The following is a 23,667-nucleotide window of genomic DNA, read 5'->3' as shown; positions in this document are numbered from 1 at the left end:
CAGCTTTGTACGTAACCTTGAAAGCATGAGACTTGTTCTGATTTGCTCCTCTTACAAAAAGGAGTACAGCACGTCCCCTCTTCCATCTTTCATTTTCACAATCAATTTACATTTGAATACGTGCATTTTGATTAAAAAGCGGCATCTTTTACACACGGGTATTTCCCAAAGTGCTTTTTTTTTTTTTTTTTTTTTTTTTTAATATTTGCACCCGCGCTGCAAGCAGCCGCCTCCGCCCGGCAGCGTTCCCACACCCAACATGGCTCCTCGACGGCTTCACCCGCTCTTCAGCGCCCCCCTGCCGCTCTGAACTTGCCGTGCCCTTTCTCAAAATGGCGGCCGCCAGCTTCACCCCGCGGCCGCCCTGCCCAGGGGGCGGCCGGGTCGCGCGGTCACGTGGCGGGCGGCGCGCCGTGATGGCGGCGCGGTGCCGGGCGGCGCGCCGGGTTTGTCCGTTCCTGCTGGCTGTGTCGTGCGGTCGGCTCCTGCGGGCTCCGGGCCTCCCGGGGTCGGTGCCGCTTACGGTGCCGGAGGGCCGGGATCGGCGGCAGCGGGGTGAGCGGGGCCGGTGGGCGCGGGCGGGGAGGGAGAGCTGTGGGGGGGGGAGGACGGAGTGGGGGGGGAGAGCGAGCGTCCTCCGAACGGCGTTACGGCGTCCGTGTTCCCTTCACTGAGATGTGCAGCCTCACACAGCCACACGCGTGGCACAAGAGATATCACGGCTGGTGTTTGCAGACTCGTGAAGGAAATTTACGCTCGCGTTCCGAAGGCGGTGCTCTCGTCCCCCCCCCCCCCATCCCGTGATGTAAAAGTGCGTCTGTGATCGCTGTGAGCAAAATCTGAGAAGGAACTGGATTTCAATTCATGCTGCTTTTTTTTCTCCCTTACTCTCTCTGCCCCCGTACGTCACCACGTGGACGTTATCTGCTAATTATACTTTCAATGGTGATTATTTTTCTTATGGTCCTAATGCTGTGAATTTCTCAGTGGTTGCTGGGACAAAAACCTGTCATAAATACAGGTTTTAGCATTACTGTATTTAGGAATAGAAAATGCCCAACAGCTAATCACATTCTGCTGCAAAAAAAAGAAAGCGTAGTCCATTTTTAAAATAGCAAGAGACAGAGTTCTTCCCCTCCCCCAAAAAAGGGAAAAATCCCCAAACGTTTATGCTAAGTTAACACACTGAGAATGAAGAGTGGCAGCTTTGCTTCTTCCCTTCGCTGCTCGTTTTGGTTTGAAGTACAGAGGAAAGGATGTGTGAGCCACCTGGAGCGGTGTGCCTGCCTGCATAGTGTGGCAGTGAGCAACACAGAGAATTTTATAATTTTATAATAGTCTTTAAAAGGTCTGTCTCCTTCCTAGATGGCACTGAGTTCTCTGAGATGGGCTATGGAGATGATGAGAACGACTTCTGAGGCCGTGGGCAGTGGCTGATGAGAGAAGCTAAAGAGAGGAACCTCAAAATTGAACCGATTGGTAAATCCAAGCCTTAGGGTTTATATGCTCTTTGTTCTAACAAACACGTCTGACCCTTAATTACTTTAACGGACCGATGTTTTTATGTCGCACTAGACAAGGTAGGGATGCTCTAGGACTTGGTATGCTTGCATTGATGCTTCTCGCAGACTGTTTGTGCTTTTCTGAAGTCGCATAGCATCCTAGGCAGTGGCTTTGCGATGATCTTCTCATGTCAAAGGATGTTAATGCTTAGACCTGATCACAGTGGTGAATATAAATGATTTATTGTTAGGGCTGCATTTCTGAATTTTCACTGTCTGCAGTGAAGCTTCTCAAGTTACGGTTCCCATCCCACTGAGAAAGTCTGCCCTTTCTGTTGCAGTGTGGGAAGGTACATACAATGTCCATCACTTCTGGAGTGTTTCCCTTCCTGTTACTGACTGTTTCAGTCAGTGTCACTCTTGCTCTCTGGTAAGGCATGATGCTTGAGATGCTTGAGAAATGGACCTTGGAGGGGTGGGGTGGGAGGTGTGTGTCTGACACGAGTTTTTGCTTTGCTGTGCTTTTAGAGTAGAATATAAGTTCTGCATGTGAAGTATTGAAGTAATGTCTTGTTTTCATGTTGTTACTGACATTCTGTATGACCACATCTTGAAGTGAAATTGTGGTGAAAAGCATTGTCTGCCAAGCTGTAGAGACAATGTTAATAGCATACAACGTGTGACAAGCCAAGCGTTGTAGAGAGCTCTGACAGCATGAGTATTCTTTTCAGTAAGGCTGCAGGCTGTGGGCTGAAGGATGAGAGAAATAAGCACCTGCCTTGAATTTTCATACAGATTATTTCCCTGGAGGGCTGATAAAAAAGTTCAGTAGTGAAGGTGAAATATTTATTTATGTGTATGCACTACTACTTTGTATATCAGCAGATACTGACTTCTGTTTACTTTTTGCTTTATAGATATGGAATGAAGGGGCATTTCATAGCAAATGGATGAAGGTATGTCTGTTTTTCCTTCTTAAAAGTGAAATGTGCTTCTGAAGTTCCCTTGTCTGATTTTTCTCTAGAGAAGAAACCTTCATCCTGATGACTTCTTTGCTTCCTGACCTCTCATGGTAGCTGCAGGCATGAAGTGCTAACAGGAACACAGGATCCTTGGATTTTTTTTTTTCTGAAGCTTTTATTTTGAACTTTGTAAGTCAGTGTATGCTAAGGAGGGCATTTTAAAGGAAGCTGCAGTTGAACCGTATGAATTCATCTTCTTACTGTCTGGAAAGCAGCTTATTTTATAAGTCAGAGGTCCAGAATTCCTTCAGATTCTCAAGTGAAGTTCCAGTGGATATGATGCCCTTTAATTATTGATGTATGGCTCCAGGTTATCGTTTCATGGTCTGATTTACTTTTTCCATAAAGTAAGAGCTCTGTATTTTAACTGTGCAAAAGTCAATACCTCATTTAGAACATGAGTTGGAAAGAGACAGTACTTCACATCAGGTAACACTGTGCTGTCACTGTTTCCTTCCCTGCACACCCCTCTTTGGAAGCTCACTTCTCTTTGAGTTATGTTATGCTGAAGTGGAATCTTAATATAAGTTCTACTGTATTCATTATTCGTGTCCTTGTTGCTGCTGTGAGGCTAAGAAGGAAATGCATTTCTTCTCAAAAGAAAATAAGGGTTAAGCTGAGTGTGAAGAAAACTGCTGATTCTTTTTTTCCTCTCCACGCACAACTTTGCAGAAATTGGGTCCCTTCTGCTTAAAATCAGTCAGTCAGCGGCTATTAGAGAATTCTTTTAGGTTTTGAATGCTGTATAAGGTCAGCTGTGTTATTTGTCCTTGGCAGCATCTGTAACTATTTCATTCAGTGGTTAGTTGTAGCAGAATAATTCAGAAAATGGTGTACAAGAGTTAAATGTGATGTGACGCTAGGAGGGAAAAACCCTTTGTAACTGAAGTGTCTTTCACGAGGCTGGCATAGATAACATTCTGCCTGCTCCTGAAAAGGGGGAGTGCTCTCCTCTGAAACACTTTATCCTCATTTATATGTAAGGGTGTGTGATCAGTCTATTAAACTGATCTATGGTCAAAGTTTATAGCAGGACAGCTAAGCAGGAATTGTATAAAGAAACTTCCTTAGGCATTGAGCTCTCCGTTTTCAGAGAAACTGGTGAGATCCAGAAGCTCACTGGGGCTTTGATTACTTTTTTGTTATGATAATGTCTGGATTCTCAGTTCCCATTTAGTTATGATAGCAGTGCAGTGTTTGGGAAGTATGCAGCCAGCTGACTTAATCTTCTTGTTGTGGGTTTTGTCACACAGCAGTCATGTTTTGCAGAGGTAGACTACATCTGATTACTGACTTCTGGATAGAAATGTGTACGATGTGCTCGTTACCTTTGTATTATCAGCGGTCTTCATTAGGGAGGAGGTCTTGTGAAGGAAATGAGCTTTGCTTCTGTGTTGGTTACTGTCAGTGAATTGTTCTGCAGCTCTTGCAGCCCACCCAGCGTGCCTTTTGCAGCTGAGCTTGTTGTCAAGGTGTGCAAAAGAGCTGAATTGGGTGCTGAGCCGTAAATGCAGCTGCATGTTTCAGTTGGGACCTTGTGCTGTATCTTGCTGTTGATAATAAATATTTAAAGCTTGGCCTAAGGCAGTGCAAGACTGCGCTGCTTCACCTTTAGCACGTTAAGGTTACTGCTACAGGTCACCAAGGTCAATATCAGAATGAAGCTTTGCTTTAGCAAGCTGTGGAGGTGGTGTGACGTACATAAAGCTAGGTTTACTTATGCTGCTGTGTTCTGAAGAAATAATCTTGTACTCCTGCAAATGCTGTAGTATATTACAGATTGATCTGTAATGCAAGCTTTTCTGTTCTACTGGTATTATTCTACAGCAAGCGTGCTTTTCACTTTCAGTTTGGAGGAGAGGAATTACTGCAGCTGTTTGTACTTCTAGGCTTTGAGTTTTCTTTTTGTGATAAGTGCTCCTTTTAATAGGTAGGCCTCTCTATCCTGGGACAAAACCAATGCCAAAAGCCTGACTAATTCAGCAGGAACCGTGGGCTGTGGGATACTGCAGTACCTTCAGCGATGGAGCAGTGCAGGATGTTGGGCTCAGATCCAAAAGCAAACCAGCGTGAGCAGAAACGTGAGCTCATAAGTGTTGTGCACTGCTGATAGCTTTTAAAGCTGTGTGCGTAAGGGATGTGTTGTACAGTACCTTAGACAGTCATCTGTTGCATCAGGACAAGAGAGGAACTGCAGCTCTCCTCTGTCAGTCTGAACTCAGAAATGCTGAAGTGTGAGGACAGCTGTCCTTAACCGCTATGAGAAAAAGGTTGTGGAAGTTGTAGGGCATTTTTAGTTACGTTTTCACCTTGGCATATGCAGCTGAGTTCAGATATCGTTCAGATTCTGAAGATATATTCAAAAAGGGGCTGTTCTTCAGAACTAGCATGAAAAACACAGGAGGAAAAGAACATAATAAAGTTAACCTAGCTGTATGTTTCTTAAGGTCTCTCTCAGGTTGTTTGTCTCCAGTTACAAAGAATAGGTGTGAAGGTTTTGTTATCTATACAACTTTCTGAGACTCCAGTCTAAAAAACAGACTAGCAAACAGACTTTTTTTTAACTTTTTCTTCCAGCTGCTTTGGTTAGGAGGTACAGCTGGAGGCTGTAACCCTCAGTTACTTGTTTCATCTAATGTGCAGCTTTTTGTGGTGATACAGGCAGAGAATGTATTGTTTTTTCTTTATTAAGTTCTCAACACTGGGAGTTGGTTCAGGAAGTGGATTTGCTGTCTTTTCCTTTCCTGTGGGTTTGTTCTGTCTGTTCTGTGGGGGGAAGGATGGTGGGTTGAGGGGAAGGAGGGAGGTTGCTTGTTGGATTGTTTTCCCTTGTTTTATCTGGGAAAATTCTTTTTGCATTGCAAGATATTTTTATTTTTAGCCAGAAAGCTGTTTGTTTCTCTACGGTGTGGTGGAGAGAAAGAGGTGTAGATAGTTGTACTAACTTGATGTAGTGCTATGCATATGAACAACAAACACAACAAACCATTTTCCCAGAATGACTGTGTAACACAGCAGCTGATTGCTATGAAGGATTCCCCTTTGTCAGTGTGTGCCAGTGACAGCACAAGAGCCTCAAGGTGGGCGCTGCACCTGTTTGTGTGACAGGTAGGAAGTTTGCATCCCTGTATTGTCACAGACCTTTATTGAGTCTTTTTTTTTCTAGGTGTGTTATTTTTTGTAAAACGTGAAAGCAGTTCTGTGGAAAGTCTGATGAATACCTTGAAGAAGAAGAAGAAGAAGGCTTAGTTCAATAGGAAGCAGAAAGATCTAATAGCAAGCAAATTTGACCACTAGGTATGTGCAGAAATAAGCTACTGCCTGCTATAGTTACTGCTATTAGAGCATTTTGATCTGAAGTGCCTGCCAAGGTTAGTGTGCTTTCCATGTTCTTTTTTGCTCATTTTATTTTATCCTTAAGCAGACATTTGATACCTTTCAGTTTGAGAAAATAGAATGAAGTACCTCCGTATTCTTATCCCTCTTGAGATTGTTGCCTGAGTCAGCATTTCTTTGTGCATGGGAAAAGGGAAATATTTCATCATGCTGTCTTCTGAAAACGTGGATTGGCAATTGTTCTTCAGTAGCCTTGTGCTGTTTGTGCCGCAGTTCTGCAGAGAGGTGGCACATACAGTGCCATTAAGATGAAGGCAAATGCCTTAATTTTCATTCTGCTCGTTACTGCATATGTAACAGCATTGAAGAAAATGGCTGCCACATCATCTGAACAGTTCAGAACACCTGGGCAGCTCTTCCCATTTCCGTGTTACTGAAGACTTTCCTGAGGTCACATCCCTCTTCTCTGCTCACTCACACTAAAAACCCCAACAAACAGCTCTACCTCCTGTAGTTAATTATTCCTCAGGGAGGAGCCCTTTTGTACTTTCTCTTTCTGGTCTCTTTACTCTGTCTGTCACAGAACTGATGTTTTAAAATGTGCTTTAGTATAATTCTGTAATCTTCCATGGGTAGAATTTGTTTTGGAAATGTGGTTACTTCATGTTGGAAATAATTTTTGTATGTGAAATTAATTTGCTCAGACTAGAAATCACAGATATTTTTACTAAGATGCAATTATTCTCTTCTGATTTCTGTTTATTTCATCTCAGCACACTCAGCCAGGCTGGTTATACTTGTGAGTGTAGAATGTTTTGTTGTGAGTACAGTATGTTTTTCAAATGAATATTGGTGTCTGATAGATTCTAACAACGTCTATTCCTTCTGTTCCTTTCTTTATTCAGACAATCACTCTCAATCTGTCAGGCTTCCCCTGCCTCATTTCTGATCTTCACCTCAGCAAGCAGCTTTCTACCTCAGAGTCTTTTGTAAGTATGCCTTGAATACACTTGGTTGCTCTTGTAAAGTGAGTTGCACTGTTTCTTGTGCATGCACACAAATTATGACAAGACACTGAGAATTCAGAATTGCTCACCTCCAGTGCTGGAGGTTCTGTGCCTGACAAAGTCTTAAACATCCTGCTTTTCTTCTTACCATAAGACACAATGGTATAATTGAATTTGTAGGATTAGTACCTCCCAGTCTATTCATGTATATTGAAGAAAAAAATTGCTGGAACAGAGATGCAATTTGGTTTATTCTTAGGGTTTATTCCAAGGCTGCATGCTCTGAAATGCTGGTATAGTTTGAGTGTTGGAAGTGGGCACGACCTTTCTACTGGCATCAGTTCATTCCTGGGGGAATAACTGCAGCTGACTGCAGTGTTGGTTTTGTTGTTCCATCCCCACAAAAGAGATTCTGAGCATCTGTTTTTTTTCTGTTCCTACTATTAGTATTACTGCATTATTAGGATGATGGCTCATTGATGTACGTAGATTGCTCTGAAAGGAATGACTCCTGTTTATTTCCACAGGAATGACAACAGATACATAGAGTGAATTCTCAGCTACAAAACTCTGTTATTCAACATGGTCCACCACCATTAGCTATGCTTTTTTTTCCAGTGTTGAACGAGAGCCTGCATGCTGTGCTTGTTTAAAAAGAAAACAAAGTTAAATCTGGCTGTTTGGGTGGCTTGTCTTTTGCATTGCTGTTGCCACTGCTGAAACGCACCACCCACCACCTCACTGTGCTCACATCCACGTGTTGGTCTTCATAAATGTTCTGCAGGAACTGATGAATGTCAGTGGGTGCAATTTTTTGCACTGTGGAGGAGTTCAGTGACACCCCTGTGCTTCATGTGCACTTCCATGTCAGGTGCTGTGCTGTCATTCTGGAAGTCTGCTGCCATCTGTCACATGGCTACGAAATGTAACTGAATGCTGGCAGGAAGGTTCAACCTCTGCTGTCATCCCACCAGTGCCCACCTGTGATGTTGTGGGCCCGCATTATAAAATAGGAGGCATTCCTTTTGGATCAGCCCTTGTATAGTTATGAAAAATTAAGGTTTATAATGGCTGGCTGAGTAAATTGGTGGCTGCTAAAGAGATCCACAAGTCTAAAATAACAGTAGTTAGACACTGATAGCTTTCAAGGTCAATTTAAATTATGTGACTGTGTTGGGTTATTTATTTATTAATGTTATCTTTTATTGTTGTATTTCCTGAAAACTCTTCAGGTGTGGCATTCGAGGCTTGATTTTGAATCTGCAAACTCTAGTATTCTTGAGCAACTCCATCCTGTAAGTGGATTAGTTTTCATACTCCATTGTAAAACTGCTTTTAAGAATTGGTATTGCAAGAAAAATGTTGTTCTTTGTTTTACAATACAGAATTACAAAGTAAGAAGTAGTGAATGTGAAAGTAATCTAAGGGACCTTGTACTCATCTCTTCAGAGAGGAACTTTGTGGTCTTTCATGTGTATTCATGCGTGCTGATTAGTCTGGTAGTGCAAATCGTTTTGTAGGTCTCAAACACTGCAGCTTTTTAGTTGATGCACGCTTTGAGAGTAATGACTGACATGGTTGCAGTGTGATATTGCAGTAGTGGATGTCCTTCTCTATCTCTGGGCCCACCTTGCTGCCTTTTCAACCTGGAGGTGTTCAAGTCCAGGTTGGATGGGCAGCCTGGGCTGGTATTAAATGTGGAGGTTGGTGGCCCTGCCTGTGGCAGGGGGCTTGGAGATTCATGATTCTTAAGGTTCCTTCCAACCTAGACCTTGATTCTGTGATTCCGTGACTAGGAAAGGCATTGCAAGAGAGGTGTGATGATGGAGCTGCCGCCTGTTATGTGTACGCCCTGCCCCCACGACCCTTCTTTCGGGAGAGTTCTGCCCGCCCGCCCCTTGGTCTCTGCGGAGCCAATTGGCTGCCCTGGCTGTCACTTAAAGCTTGGGAGGATGGATGATTGGACGACCGAGGCCACGCGGGGTGCCCGCTCCGCGCGTGCGCGGTCCGAGCGAGGGCGAGTCAGGGTACCGGGCGCGCGGAGGCGTGACGTCATCCGGCGCGACGCGCAGCGGCCGTGGTGAGCGTCACGTGAGGCGGGGAGCCGGCGGTGCGGGGCTGAGGAAACGCGGGTCCTCGCGGGGCTGGGCGGTGGGTCTGTCGTGTTATTGGGGCGTGGGGGGTCACGTAGGGCTGGGAAGGGAATCCGAGGCGTCCTCCTGGAGCTGCGGGTGCCGGGCCGTGTTCTGGGGGCTCCGTGGGGCTGGGAAGGGGGTGGGGAAGCGGGGCTCTCACGAGGCCCGGGGGGCACGGGCCTGTTGTGCGGGGTATTGCCCTGGGACTCGGGAGAAGGGGCCGGCGGTCTCCGTGCCCGGTGGGGCCGTTCTCCTCCCTTTTGTTCCCCTCTCGCAGACCGTGGCCGTGCCCCTTCCCCCCACGCTGGTGCTGGGCGCGGCCGCGGAGAGCGGCTCAGAGCCGGAGACGGGCGGGAGCGCGGCCGGGACCCCCGCAACGGGGCTGAAGGTCCCGGGGGAGGCGTCGGAGACCGAGGAGGAGGAGGAAGAGGACAGTGCGGCCCGAGTGCCGCTGCCAGGGGTGTCCCGGGGGGCCCCTCGCTGCTGCAGCAGCGGCTGGGGGCGGGCGAGGGGCGGCTGCGGGGCGCGATGGCTGAGGCACTGGGGCGCAGTTTCGGTGGGGCTGCGCGGCTGCTGGAAGGCCTGGGGGGCCTCTGGGCCAAGCCCAAGCTGAGGCAGCTGCCACCGTGCGCTGCCTGTGCCTGGTGTGCCGTGAGCTGCGTGCTGTGTCTGCCACCGTGGCCACCATCACCGCCTGCTGCCCGACATCCACGGGAGCTGTGAGAGTGGGAACACTGGTGGGGCAGTTCTGGCAGCCGTGGGGAGCTCCTGGCGTCGTTGTTGCAGTGTCACTGTCTCTAACCTCCAGCACTGCGTCCAATGGACTTGAGGGTTGTGGTTGTCGCTGATGGTGTTCTCACTGTTGCTGCATTTCCAGTGCTGTGTCCCCTTGAGCTGATGCTGCCATCAGCAGCGCTGCCACTGATCACTCGGTGTCTCAGCGGGGTCACCTGGCCTGTGGGGACCTTGGCCTCACAGTGACGTTGTCACCAAATGGAAGCTCCTGACAATTGCTTGGTCTGGAATTCTGTGGTTTTGCCCTGTTTAGGGGATCTGAGGTTTGTGGCACCAAATAAAGCCCTTTGGGGACACAGCTGCAGCAAGGACATGACTTTCACTAGGCGGGTGGCAGCGTGTTCACGCGTGGCACTGTTGTCCCAGTGGTCTGAGCAAAGTCCCTTTTGTTGCCGCTCGTATCCCCAGGCTGTGGTTGTGTCCTGCCATTTGAAAGTCTCCAGCACCTGGCCAGTGTCCCCAAGCTGTGGCTTCATTCTGTCACCCTGGGTGCCTCTTGGCCATGTCCACAGCCTGGGGGCTCCCAGTGTCTCCAGGAGGGTCCCACATATCCCCGGGACTGACCTGAGGGGTGGTGGAAAGCCAGGATGAAGGTTCCCTTTCCCCATTCCCCTGTGTTGTGGAAAGGGGAGAGGTTTTGTGAAGGGCACAGTGGTATTGGATTCCTTTCATAAAGAGTCTGGGCCTCAGTTCCCTGCCCGTATCCAAATTAGAATGAAAAACAGTGTTAAAAGTTCATCTTTTGAGGAAGAACCTCTGAGCACTTGTGACTGGCGGTGGTTTGATATTCTAGATAACCCGTTCCATAAGGAGTGCTGGGTGATGCTGACTGACAGCATCAGTTGTGAGGTTGCTCTATAGAAAGTTTCCCTGTGTGGGAGTGAGGAAACAAAATGTGATTCAATACTGTGGGGTTATTATGGGGTTAGTAGAGTCTAGGATTCTGGAGTTTGAGGATTGTATGAGGATGCTATGAGGATATTAGCTCCTGTGAGTGTAAGTTGTGTTATTTCAGATTCTGTGATTGTTTCCCAATTCTAGATTCTTTGATTCTGTGATGATTCTGGGCTTCAAATGTGTGGTGATTCTGTTTTCTCACTAAGAGTACAGACTCCCAGATTTGTAGCTACGCAATACGATGCATTTCCATATCCACCCCTGTGCACAGTGTGTGGCACAGTTCTGAGTGCCTGGCACAAACCCAAGCAAAATCAATATCTGTAGGTTATTAAAAAGAAGTAAATAAATCTTTGTTGTTGTTTCTGCTTCCTGTACCATTCATTTACGTTCTCCCTTACTTCATATGTAACAGATAATACCATTTTCCCTCTTTTATCCCTTGCTGGCTCCTGACGGTCCCTTGTTTCTTAATTATAATGGGCTCTCAGTCTCATGAGCCCATTCATGTAAGAATTTGGGAGTGGCATTCACTCCATGAATCTTATAATAGTTAGTGTCCCTAGTTGCTATCATGCAGCCTTCACCAATTGATAACAGATAGATACAGCTACAATATACACTCCTAAGGGGGAAGCAGGAATGTATTTATTGATGAACATAGACATGCTGTAGTAGATATAAAGTGACTTAACAAGAGTGGAGATGGCTGGATACACTTAGTTGTTTTCCATATAGTGGACAGGGTTACACACACACCTACAGGACGCTCTCCTGCTGTGTCATGGGGATCAGAGCAAACCCCATTGCTGTCTGAACTCTTCAAACCACAGAGGTAAGGTTCCTCAGCACAGCTGGATCCACTCCTAGTCCCAGACGCGTTCAGGAGTTTGTGTCTAAGGGATCCTATGTGCACAATCAAAGATATAACCTTAGTGAAGCTGATAAAGCTCAAACTTTTAGTCACTTACTGAGGATCTGTACCAGCAAGGTGTCTTGACATCAAGGTGGAAAGCATCTCTGTGCAGGCGTGATCTTAAGAGGCATCCCTGCTCAAGGGGAGAGCTCGTCCTGCAGCCTGCTGCTGTGCAGGAGAGCTTAAGAGGTGCTTGTGCTGCTCTCTATTTTGGTGGTAAGATGATTGACTCATTGCTGTACTTTGTTTTTAGGCATGTGCTCAGTTGACCCTCAGCTGTTGAGCCAGAGGTCTGCTGTGAGTTCTTTCAGACTCCCAGTGTGAGACAGTTTTGTGATCACTAATCTGAATTAACCAGGAGTGTTGCTCACTGTCTTCCTGTGCCAGACTGAGGGAGGAAGGAAGGAAGAAAGGGCGAGGGGGGAGTGCACCATAATCTGGCTTTGCTGGGAAGGAAGCCTGGTAAGAGCAGTGCTGCTGGTCTGAGTCCCAGCTGGCTTTTGCCCCGAGGCAATGCCCTGCAGGTGGGCTGGTGAGGGTGGGGGTTGGGCAGGGATTGCTGCATTCCCTCACACCTCTCCTGCCTATTGTTTCTCTTGTCTCAGCAGGCTCCAGTTTAACATCTGCCTGCAGCAGCGCAGAGCAGCAACTGGCCACAGCATGTCCATCTCAGGCAGGGGCTTGGGGAAGGAGCCAGGAGAGGGCAAGGAGCAGGAGATGGGAGAGCAGGGTGAGAGAGAGTGAGGTGTCCTCAGCCAGCATTTGTGTGCTGGGAAGAGAGAAGCCGCTGGGACAGGAGTTTCTCTCCTCTCCAAGCTGCCTTGGCTGTGCCCAGCAAGGAGCACTTGCAGGAGCCTGTGCCCTTTGCAGAGGTGGCCCTGTATGTCAGCAGGGAGGAAGGGGCGCTGCTGTACCGGGCTGTGATGCTGGAGATGTACCAGTGCGTGGCCTCAGTGGGTGGCCTTTGCTGCTGCTGCTTCTTGTTAGGGCAGCTCTGCCTGAATGAGCCTCTGCAAGCAGGGTGTAGAATAAATGCAGTGCAGTTACTTACTGACCAAGGCAACAGCAACAGAAGAAACACAGAGAAGCATGAGTTGCAAAATTAGTGTGCTCAGTCCCCTGTGAAAAGCCCCAGAGTCACTGCTGACACAGAGGCGTCAGCCTGGAGGGGTTGGATCAGCTCCCTGCAAACAGCCCTTGTGCTGCTGCTCTGCATGGTGCCACCAGCTCCAGCACCCAGATGTCACACAGATCACTCCCTTAGATTCTGTACTTTTCTGTTCATTACCCATAAACCTTGTTGAAGCGTTGGTAAACAAAGCATCCTTAAGGGAATGTTGAAGAAAATGTCCCTGCATCATTTTCAGAGACGCAAAAGGCGTGCTGGGCTCCAAAAGAAGTCAGTATGTGTTGGGCCAGTGTCATTCAGAATTGAAACAGGGGCACGCTGATGTGCACCAGAGTGGGCTCGTGCTTGATATCTTGTAAACAGTGCTGAAAAGAAACCTCAAAATAAACACATGCAGCCTTTGTAGACCCTCCCCTCCAAAATCAACACATTTTGCACAGCCAGAGGTGTTTTCCCAGTCTTCTGTCTGTTGTCAGTTTTACTTCATCTATTTTTTTTCAGGTCACAGCAGAGTGAGTCTGCCTGCATCAGCGGAAGAGCTGCCTTTGTGGAGGTGCAGATGCAGTCAGCTGTTGTGGAATTCATCTTGAACCACTCAGATGTCCTCTTCTGCTCCAAATCCAGCCCGCTCATTGGAGATGGAGCAGGTGAGTGTCTTCCTCCATTAGCTTTACCTTGATCAGACACCTTGATCAAATTCAGATCTCCACCAAGAGATCATACTTGACATATGCTTCTACTGTCGAGGAGACAACAGACTTCTGGGCTGATGTAAGAATATGGCAAATGTGGCTACCAGTATCTTTCTGGGAAGCCCTACGAGAATATACAGCTGAAAGTTTGGCTGCTGCTGTTATGTCCTCACACTGACAGTCTGTACAGAGTAACTTAATCTTTCTCCCTACTCTCTCTTTTCTTTCTAAAATCACTTTCTTCAATGCTTCTGTGTGCTTTCCCACTTGAGAGCTGTCTTGCAGTATGACTCAATGTTGATCCTTACAAGCATCTTAGAAGACAAATAGCAATCAGCAGATTTAAAGAAAGCTCTTGGTATTCATTAGCATTGATGCTGAGAAACAGAAGTCTTGCTCTTAATGTGAGATATTCTGACAGCTGCTTTCCTGGATGTTTCTTCTTCACAGTCTCTATCGGTTAATCAGCAGGGCTGTCCAGTTGCATGGCAACGACTGCACGGGCCGTGCAGCTGTTTCCCACTTCTCTGCCTGCACTGCAGAGTTGTGGCTTTCAGATGAGCCACAGCTTAGGTGCTAAGAGTGAGGAAATAACTGCAACATGTTTGTGCCCAGCCCCAGAACCTACAGCTTTCCTTGAGTAACTGCTAAGACCAGAAGTGCACATGGTCCAGTAGAAAGAAACAGATTTGCACCAGGAAGAAAGTTTCCTCTGTACGTTAGATGAGTAAGTGTGAAGAGCACAAGCAATTATTATTCCAAAGCAGTGCTAAGTTTGTTCCATCTACTTTGATACCCTGACCTTCCAATGAAATTTGCACAGTCACTGCAATTATTGCCACTGGTGGAGTCTAGATAGGTGCTTTTTGAGAATATTTGCTGCTTCCCATTTTATACAAGTGTTGCTCTTCTTTGGATAGCACAGTTGCTGTAAGTGCAGCTTTTGTTCCTACTGGAAGGCAGTTTTTATGTCAGCAGGATGTAGGGGTTAGCTTGGCTAAATAGGAACAGCCCACAGCAGGCTGAGCTCTGCCAGGGGAAAATTGACATGCAAAGCACCTGAGCCATACAATGATCCAGGCTGTAGAATGGAGCATATCAGCTTGACTAGTTGTTTAGTGATTCAGACATTCACATTGTCGGCTTCCCCACAAGCAGAAGGGTCAGGGAATGTCACAGTGTATCAGCTGAGCTTGGCAATACTGCTTTGGCAAGGCTGCTCTGAGCACAGCATCTCAACCTGGACCAGCCTTCAAGAGGGGACAGCATTCCCCAGCCTGCTTTAAGGCACCCCAAGTTAGTCTAGTTGGATGTCTGTATACCGTTTGGCCCAAAGCCTGGCTACTCAGGTACAGCTGACAAACACATGAGGCTGTGCACACATTACCCAGGAGCTGTGATGTTAAAGAGAGAAGTGGTAGGAATGGATCCAACCAGGATATTGATGTGAGGGGGATGATACACTTCCCTCCCTCACCTCTTATCGCATGGGAATGGCCATATAAATGCTTGCTGTGTAAGCAGTAGCAAAGAAGGACAGCTCTTAGAGCAGACTCCTCATGCTCACCTGCACTGCCCTGCACTGAGAGGCTTCAGAGATCCTAGCAGCTGGCACTGTGAGCTACTTTGGTAGAAGTTTAAAAGTTTGTCTCCAAAAACAAGCAGGCCAAGAGCAAGACACAGCCAGATTCAGTTCTCTGTTCAGGTCTCCACCTGCACACTGGGTTGTAGCTGCTGCACTCGTTTGCAGTGTTTCCTGTTGCTGGATGCTGAGAGCGACCAAACCCAGACCTCATAAGAAGAAAACTGTCACTATCATGACAATATTTTGCATGCAGACAAAGCTTGATACAAGTAAGGCAGTGAAGGTTTCTGACTGACCTGTCCTCACTTCTTAGGAGTTTCGCTTGCTTGCTTAAATACAGTAAGTTGCTCTCAATTATGAGTATGTCCTTTGCCATAAACATACCTGTGACAAAATGGTTATTTTGACATCATCCTCCAGTGACTAGGATAACCAAGTCTTAGAAAAATATAGCACCTCCCCCAGAGCGGTGTTGGCCGTGCTGCTGCTTGCTGATCCTCCATCTTTTCTGTGGTTTTCCTTTACAGGACACAGTTCTGAATTGTGGCCCAAGTCCCTGTGGGTTTCTTCTCCTCCCACCAAGCTGCTCACCCTGGAGGAGGCACAGGCACGGACACGAGGCCACAGCAGCTCTCCCGTTGTGTCAGACAGCAGAGACATTGAAGTGGAAGAAGGCCCTGCAGCTTTCCAGGGGAAATTCCACACAGTCATTGACTTTCCATCCAAAAGATGAAGAGGAGTTTCTTTTGCAGCACCTATCATAATTGTTTGGTGGGTTTTTTTCCGTTGTTACTAATGCAAAACTTGCTGAAACTAAGTTACCTTAACCAGGCATGAAGTGTTGTAGCAAACTTCCACTCACTTTGGACTCTGAGGACTCCACTAACTTATGACTGCCTGATGGGCTCAGTTTAGCCACACAATGGCACCGTTCCTTTCCTGTCAGGCAGGTCACGAGGTGTATAGAGCCATCTGATGTCTCTGCTTGCCAGTACTACCTGCACCTGGAAACATCAGGGTTTTCCAGATTTCAGGACCACGTGCCTGAAATAAATTCTGGTTCTACTCTAAGCAGAGCTGTTGGACTGACTTGCTGTTTGCTAAGACTGGGAAAAGGCAGGGCTGCTGCAGCCCCAGCCCCGCCTGACAGGGGTCTCTGAAGGGACAGGCTGCTGGCTTTGTTCCGCACACTGCAGTGCTCTGTGACCAAAAATTACCACCAGGAGCTGTTCTACTGGCTGTGCCCACACCTTTCTGGCATCTGTGGCTGAGAAGCCCCTGCACGTGGCCACCAGGAGCTGCTGCCCTTCTGACCACCTCACTCAGTAACTGCTCTCTGCTTGGGTGCACGTGCTGGAAGCTATTACTCAACAAATAATACAAATATAAGAAATAAACACTAAACAGGGCTTATTGTCACAAGGTAGCCAGACAAAAGGAGTGAGAAGATGCATAAGCATTGGGCATGTAAGTTGTGTCTGTTTCCTTGGAGGCAGAAGTGCTCATGCTCTCCCAGTTTACTTGGGTGCAATTTTACTTAAGATCCTCTCAAGGCCTTCTGAGCCTGTTTGAGCCTTGAAGGGCATGCACAGTCAAGCCATGAGTATTTCTTTACTGGGAGAGCTGCCACATTTCAGTGGGAAGGTTACCTTCCTGTGTGGAAGGGAGAGAATAGTGTTGTGAAGGAATCCCTGGCTTTAATTGCATCCTGTGTCATTCTGCCTGGAAGGATGTTTAATGGGGGTTGCTCTGTCCTGCGTTTGTTTGCAGATGTGACTGGTGCAGGTGATCCAGGATCCGCTTTGAGCTCTGGGACCAAAACTCTGGCGGATGGCATGGGTAAGTCATGGCTTTGTAATTCCTGCGAGAGCTTTCACTGCCCATTTCAGTGCCATTTCATGGCACGATTCCCTCTAATGCTCTCCTCTTCAGTGATGCTGTGGGGTATGAGTGAAACTTTTCATGGGTCTTTGGTTGCAGAAGTGCCCCCGTGGCTGTCTTTGCCCGGTTGTTCGTTTCCTCCTGTGCTGGAGCCCAGCTGGAATCCCAGCAGTGAGTAGTTTGTCTTTACTGACTCCGCTGACTCACCACTGGTCTCCAAAACTTCATGCACGTTGATATTTGACTTCATACATTCTGTACAGGTCAGGAAAGAGGAAAGGATGAACCTAAAGGAGGAAGAAACTCCCAGGCTCATCCCATCTCCTAAAGGAACTGCTGAAGGAAATGGAGAAGGCAGCGTGTGGTAGGCATACTTCAGTCTGTTCACCATGAGACATGGGAAGCTGAGGTCTGATGTTCATGTGTGGACAAGCCGTAGCCTGCACAGCAGGAAGGGGTCACTCAGAGCCGTGCTGCGGTGGTTCCATGTAACGCCTGGCAGGCACCCAAGTATTTGACAGACTGCACATCCTTATCACCGACTACTGGGAGACGCTGCTGGGGTACAGCAGATGTGAGATGAGGCTGACAGAGCCGTGCCTCAGTCCAACACTCACAACAACACAGACTGGGTGCTGTGGAATGGCACCAGAGGGACGAGCCCAGCTCCCGTGCCATCTACATCAGGGCAGGAGGGAAGATCCAGCACTGCCAAATATGGCAAGAGGGTCACGTTTCATAAGGCACTTGACCAAGTGCACATTGTTCAAGTTCATCACCCGCAATAAAAGGTCTTTTTTTGTTCTGCACCAACAACAGAGTCCATGTCTAATTGCCACAGTTAAGCCTTCCTCATATTTGTCTTCCTCAACCTGTATGAGGACCTTTGGACAGGATTTCAAAAGGGCATAGAGGGGCTTTAGCAGTATTCCATGGCTGTAGGCGGCACCACCTTGTCATCCTTAGGAAAATCTGTAGCTCCTCAGCTGTTTGAGGTTCCAGTCTGGCTGTTTCCTTTCTTGCTGTTTCCTAGGGTTGGGGATCCCGCAGCGATTCCATACTGCAAATGGGTTACTTGTGGCTGTGCCACTTGGGCTTTCTGTGGAGAAAGTCAATAGCCATTAAGCCTGAGGAAGTTTAGTAAGCTAATTGTCCATGTTACACATTACCTCCTTTGTTTTGGTAGCTATCAGGTCATCCATGTCTTTGGATTTGAGAGAGTACTGCTTGATCCGAACCAGCTGAGCTCCCTGCTTTATTCTGAATCCTTTTGGTGCTGCATTCTTGGTCCAACCTGGGGATTCTACTACCCACAGCCCAGGATAAACTTCATCCCTTACTTCTTCTGTGTTCTGGTCCCAGCAGGGGTAATGATTAATGCTAAACTAAGCACCTTCATTAACTGCTCTTTTTTACCTCAAATTCCAATTTTCCTTTAAACTTTATTTCAGTTTGCAGTTCTTTTAGTAAATCATGCCCTAGTAAAGGTTTTGATGAATTTGGCACGTGCAAAGATTTGTGTATGCCTACCTGTTTACCTAGACTAGATTGTAAACCCATTAAGAAAAGGCTCTTAGGCACCCAGAAGCACTGGAATGACACTTTCACTCTAAATTACAGCAGGCTGACATTCCACTTTGCACGCTGGTTGGAGGTGCCCTGTAGTAAGGGAATGTAGGGAGACTCTATGACTGCCCTACTGCTGTTGGAGAAACAGGTCTGAGAGGGCTGCGTCATTCGTAGCTTTTGTTTGGAGGTGGTAGAAAAAGAGGCCATGGGTTTTGCTTTATTTGCAGGCATACAGGATTAATTTGTCTCATAAATGCCGATGTCAACTGCTCTCACAAAGAGTGTTGAGCATGCTGAGGCAGGCAGTTCCCTCAGCTGCATTATAGGCACCTGGATTGCCAATGTGCTGGGCACTGAGCTGGGTGCTCAGTGAATGTGCAAGGAAGAAATCCTGTTTTCTGGAGTAACCAACCCAGTAGTGTCCACACACAGGGCCCATAGTAACAACAGTGTGCCCTGTCAGTGTGTGGGTCATAGCACTGGCTGCAGATCCCCCACTATCGGTGGATTCAGGGAAATCCGTGAGCATTATGTGCCTTCACTTTCTCACACAGTGAGAGATGCTGGGAGCCTGATATTATCAAGGTCCTCTGAAATACTGAACACCTAGGTGAGCTCTTGCCATCTGGAGGCATCGTGGTAGTGACTGTTTCTGTGTTTCTTGCACAGTCTTTCTCTGATGGCCACAAGGTAAGTTCAGATGCAGAGCAGGTGTTCTTGGATTTCTGATAGCCATGAATCACAGCAGCATCTCTCATGTCCAAGGACACTACAGCTAACCAGTGAACTAAGCACCTCTAGTAGTAGCCTTTATCACAGTATCAATCAATCTGAGTTTTATGTAGGACTGGGAATAGGAGTGATCTCTCTTGCAGTGCCCTGGGGAGTAAACAGCTTCTGATAGCTCCCTGTCTGTCTCCGTCAGCTAATCACAAGTGCTGTGTAATGCTGCCTTTATTTATTGAGATTAAATGTCAGCCTCCTAAATTCATCAGGATATTGTCACCTCCCTGGGAGATGGAGGACACCTGCACTGAGTCATCTGCATCCTGGCTGGGCGAGGAGAGCTTGTCCTCCCCACCTCTGCAGGCAACGTGCTTCTGACATCAAATTCAATTGCTCTGCCTCCCTTCCCTCTCCTTCCTTTTCCTGCCCTAATGAAGGAGATTAGGTACTGCCTGTATTCTCTAAACCCAAAAGACAACTCATTTGCCAGGTCTTTTAGCAGCCTGGCTTAGGAGGAAGTGAGCTCCTCCTTAGCTCCTTTTAGGCAGTGTCCTCCTTTACTTCGTTTCTGTGCAGGAGGGCTGTGTATATCACTGCATACATCAGGTGCCTAAAATAGGATCCTGTCAGTCATAGGAGGGCAGAGGAAAAGGTCAGAAGGCAAGTCAGAGGTCTGAGTAAAACTCCTTCGCTGAACCACCTCATGCATTTTATTTGCTGGTGATGAAGGGAGATCCCTAACTTCAGCATCTGCCCCAGCTGCCAGCTGCATGCTTTTTTTCCATACTTACCAAGAACACAATGCTGTACTTGATGGCTTTCACTTTAGCTCTGGATATGAACTCAGAACTGGTGTAGCCAGCAGAGGTTCTGCCATCTGGGGACAGAAGAGCTGATGGGCACATGCCCAGTGATACTGAGGGTGAGCAGGAAACTGTGAGACAGGAAACACTGTGGTGGGCTTGTGCTCAAGTGCTGAGCAGTTTTAATTGCTGCAGCAGCCAGCAGCTAGGAGATTCTGCCAGGCTGCCTGGTGAAGAATGGCAGTTCAAGGATCAAGAATAGGAGCTCAAGCAAATTTGTGTTCCTGCTTACACCTGGCTTATGGGCTCCTCAACAGACAGGGAGAGCTGGTCTTTTATTTAAGCAGTACTGTTGACTGCTGTTGGTCAGTTGGCACACTGGTCATACACATCTTCTCAAAATGGTGAAATATTTATGTATTGCCTTCTGTTGTAACTTCTCAGCTTCTTTTCTTTGAGCTTGCAATCTTCACATTTTTTAATGATTTGGTTGGTTGGTGCCTCATAGAGCAGAAGTGCTGGGATTAAAAAGTATATATGGTAGATGAAGTTCTTCTCCATCTTGCAATTTCTGTGGTCAATTATGTATTTGCAAAGTGAGTATGAAATATTTAACTGTCCCAGTTTATCTTGTTAGAAGCCTTAAAGAATGCGGCTTCTTTCAAATGTTTTTTTTAATATAACTCGTGGTTAGGAATTAAGCTTATAATTAAAAAAATGAAGTACAAATTGTTTGACATTTTCTAAAGAACATGTTTGACCTTATTTTTTTTTTCCAAAATAATATTTTCAAGGCCACAGGTGAACATAATGTTTGAAACTCGAGACTCACCAGGGGAGATTCAGGCTGGACGTTAGGAAATACTACTTCTCTGAAGAGTGGTCAGGCACTGGAATGGGCTGCACAGGGAGGTGATGGAGTCACCGACCCTGGAGGTGTTCAAAGAACGTTTGGATTTTGTGCTGAGGGACATGATTTAGTGAGTACTGTTGGTGATAGGTGGATGGTTGGACTGGGTGATCCCGTGGGTCTTTTCCAACCTTGGAGATTCTGTGATTCTGTGAAAAGGGTAAATAACTCATTTGTTTCTTGACTGAATGGTTTTGGGGGATGAGCATTGCACTCTGAAAATAAACAAAACGTGCTACTTGCCACTGATTCACTCAGAGCTGTTTTGACAGTTTCTGGGTCATCACCAGTGACAAAGTTTTGTAAGTCATTTTGTTCTTCTACAAGATTCCTATGAGCTGCACACAGGAAAGCTCTGCCAGGAACAGCTAAGTGCAAAAGGTTGATGTATGCATGTGTGTATTCCAGGAAGTTTCTGTGATGAACATGCCTTCTTAGGCATTCTTATGAATTTACCACTGCCTCCTTTTTCCATTGAACATACGCAACTGGTTACACGATTTTGGCTCCATGAAAGACATCTGTCCATGGCACCAGCCCTGCTGGAAGCAGGTGGTGCTCACCAGGGTGCTCATCAAGATGAGCATGCCAGTCTTAGAAAAGCATCCTGAACCACTTGGGCTTCAGTAAATGTGATGAGGGGAAACAGATGTAGTCCTTCAGCCATCCCAGACTCCTTATACCTGTGTTATACAATGAACTGCAGCTCAGCCTCTGGCCATCCTGTGTTGAGTGGTGGCGGAATGCTGTGCTTCTGCACGCTGTAGGACAGATGAGGGGTAACATGCATTGCGGTGGAGAAGGATGAGTACTGAGATCTCTTAGGACTGAGATATTCTGCACCCCACCAAGTGCAGGAAGAGTTTAAAGGAGCCTGCATCACATAAAAGAAAGCACTCTTCCCGTGAGAACAAAAAAAATATTGCATACAATTTGTTCTTAAACTAGCAAATTTTCCATGGCAACAAAAAAAGAAAAGCACTTATAGAGTTGTTGTTGTTGTTGTTACAACCTCTTTGCTAAGCCCAGGAGGTGCTGTAAAGAAGAAATGCCATTGGGCTGCTTGGCTCCAGGTGGTTTGGGAACCCCAGGCTGGTGGGAGCTGCAGCATGCAATGCACACCCAAAAGCCTGCTCATAAAAGCTTGGTAGCAATCCTCCCACTCTGAAGAAGCCAGCCTGCATGCTGGGGGATGTTGGGCTGAACCTCACACAATCATTTGAAACTTTCAGGCTTTACCATCTGTCAAGGGTGCAACACTGCCTGGGTTGTGATGGATTCACAGATTTTAAGGCCAAAGTTGGTATTGAGGATCAGCTTAGCTGATATATTACCCTAAACCCCAGCATCCTGATTAATGCTAGTGTCTTCAGTTCTCCCCACTGAGCTGGGGGCTTGCATGTTAGGTTCCAGTGTTCTTTCACTGATGTTTTGTTTCCAGGCCAAATGACACCAACCTCTTTCCTGAAAACACCACTTATCAACCTTTGTTCATAACCACACCCTAGCTTGTCATTGCCTTTGATATTTTAATACCTTTTTAACCAGGATGTATTCTGTGTGCTGCATTTCTTCACCTGTATTGCTAGGCAACTGTGTGACTACAGGTTCATTTAATTCTTCAGAAAGAATAGTAGAAAAATCAATTAATTACTTGCATTCATTTTTGATAGAACATTTAAAAAATAAATGCAATCATGTGATTGCGTGATCCAATAGTACACTCAGCAATGATACAAAAAATCATTCTTGGTTAAGGAGAAGACAGAAGCACTAATATGATAGGAGCACTAACAGTTTGCTTTTTTGTTGTTTCAGGGGTCGGCCCACCAGCAGCAGGTTGAATTCACAATCTCAGCGCAAAGTGACCCCTAGCATGCTAAAAACATACAGGTAATAGTCTTTTCCCAACATCCTGCTTCTCTTCCTGACCAAAGTGGTCTGAGTGTGATGGAGATGAACATCCAGAAAGTTGGGTTCTCCCTGCAGGTCATTCAATGAGACTGACCAGCACAGAGAGTGTAAACCAACAACACAATCCAAAAGCAAAATCAGTTTACTTGTGCCTTTTCCACATCTTCCTAGTGCCATCCTGGAAAAGTTCCACTGGAATCTGAATGATTTCTGCAGTAGTGAATGTAATTTGAACTTTCATATTTAGCTACAATTCACAGAAGAAATGTAACAGAGGGAAAAGCTCGCTGCAGATCACAGTGGCTTCTGTGGAGCAAAGACTGGTCAACCAAGGAGAGATGTGAACATTTTTAGGCACCTACTAAAAGTAAAAAGACATAACATAAGCAACAGAGTGTATCAGTTCAGCAAGCCAGTGAATTTATAAAGTCACTCTCTTTTTGAAAAACTTTTCTGCAAAGTATGAAAAGGGTTGTGGATGCATCACCTGCTGAAAGTGACCTGAGAAAGTACTGATTTGAAAATGCAATGGTGTATTAATGAGTGAGTGTTTAAGAATTTGGAAATATGATTGAAAATACACAATGGTATCTTGCAAGAGCAGGCAGTCCATTTGTTTGTGACATTTCAGGCTGATCAACTTAGTCCTGAGCAAGAGGGAAATAGTTTGTTTTTAATGTTGCTCACACATAATGAGGTCCAATAAAAGAACTCATAAATGTTTCCTTTTGCAGATCCTTTCACATTTATGGCGACATTATAAAGCAAATAAGAGTTATTTATTAGCATACCTTCATGGGGTATTGTTTCGGAAGCATTGCTTTGGGACAAGGCTCTTTTGTTTTATT

At 46.4% G+C, this 23,667-nt stretch overlaps 1 protein-coding gene, 1 long non-coding RNA gene and 1 pseudogene across 6 annotated transcripts; all 3 read left to right on the top strand.

Annotated features, from left to right (window-relative positions):
* The first annotated feature begins 317 nt into the window (after positions 1 to 317).
* Positions 318 to 13,266, top strand: LOC149917384 (uncharacterized). 5 transcript variants are annotated; one of them, XR_016467608.1, is made up of 8 exons: positions 318 to 555; positions 1,366 to 1,479; positions 1,844 to 1,932; positions 2,420 to 2,458; positions 5,691 to 5,821; positions 6,766 to 6,849; positions 8,100 to 8,162; positions 11,864 to 13,266. It is a non-coding gene; the product is annotated as an uncharacterized LOC149917384 (long non-coding RNA). The 5 variants fall into 5 exon arrangements; XR_016467610.1 differs by lacking the exon at positions 1,844 to 1,932; XR_016467611.1 differs by lacking the exons at positions 8,100 to 8,162; positions 11,864 to 13,266 and adding an exon at positions 7,395 to 8,090.
* On the top strand, positions 8,169 to 11,056 carry LOC149917385 (uncharacterized; annotated as a pseudogene).
* Positions 8,877 to 22,798, top strand: LOC116241045 (rho GTPase-activating protein 32-like). Its single transcript, XM_090142237.1, has 7 exons — positions 8,877 to 8,947; positions 13,241 to 13,386; positions 15,544 to 15,787; positions 16,787 to 16,855; positions 16,997 to 17,068; positions 17,161 to 17,261; positions 22,724 to 22,798. Exons 2-3 carry the CDS (start codon positions 13,299 to 13,301, stop codon positions 15,747 to 15,749), a joined length of 294 nt encoding a protein of 97 aa, XP_089998363.1. The 5' UTR covers positions 8,877 to 8,947; positions 13,241 to 13,298; the 3' UTR covers positions 15,750 to 15,787; positions 16,787 to 16,855; positions 16,997 to 17,068; positions 17,161 to 17,261; positions 22,724 to 22,798.
* Positions 22,799 to 23,667: the final 869 nt, after the last annotated feature.

Source organism: Phasianus colchicus, chromosome 6, assembly GCF_987193195.1.
Source record: "Phasianus colchicus chromosome 6, bPhaCol1.hap1.1, whole genome shotgun sequence".
NCBI classification, from domain to species: domain Eukaryota; kingdom Metazoa; phylum Chordata; class Aves; order Galliformes; family Phasianidae; genus Phasianus; species Phasianus colchicus.
The sequence above is the reverse complement of the archived record's forward strand: the minus strand, read 5'-3'. Positions and strand labels throughout refer to the sequence as shown.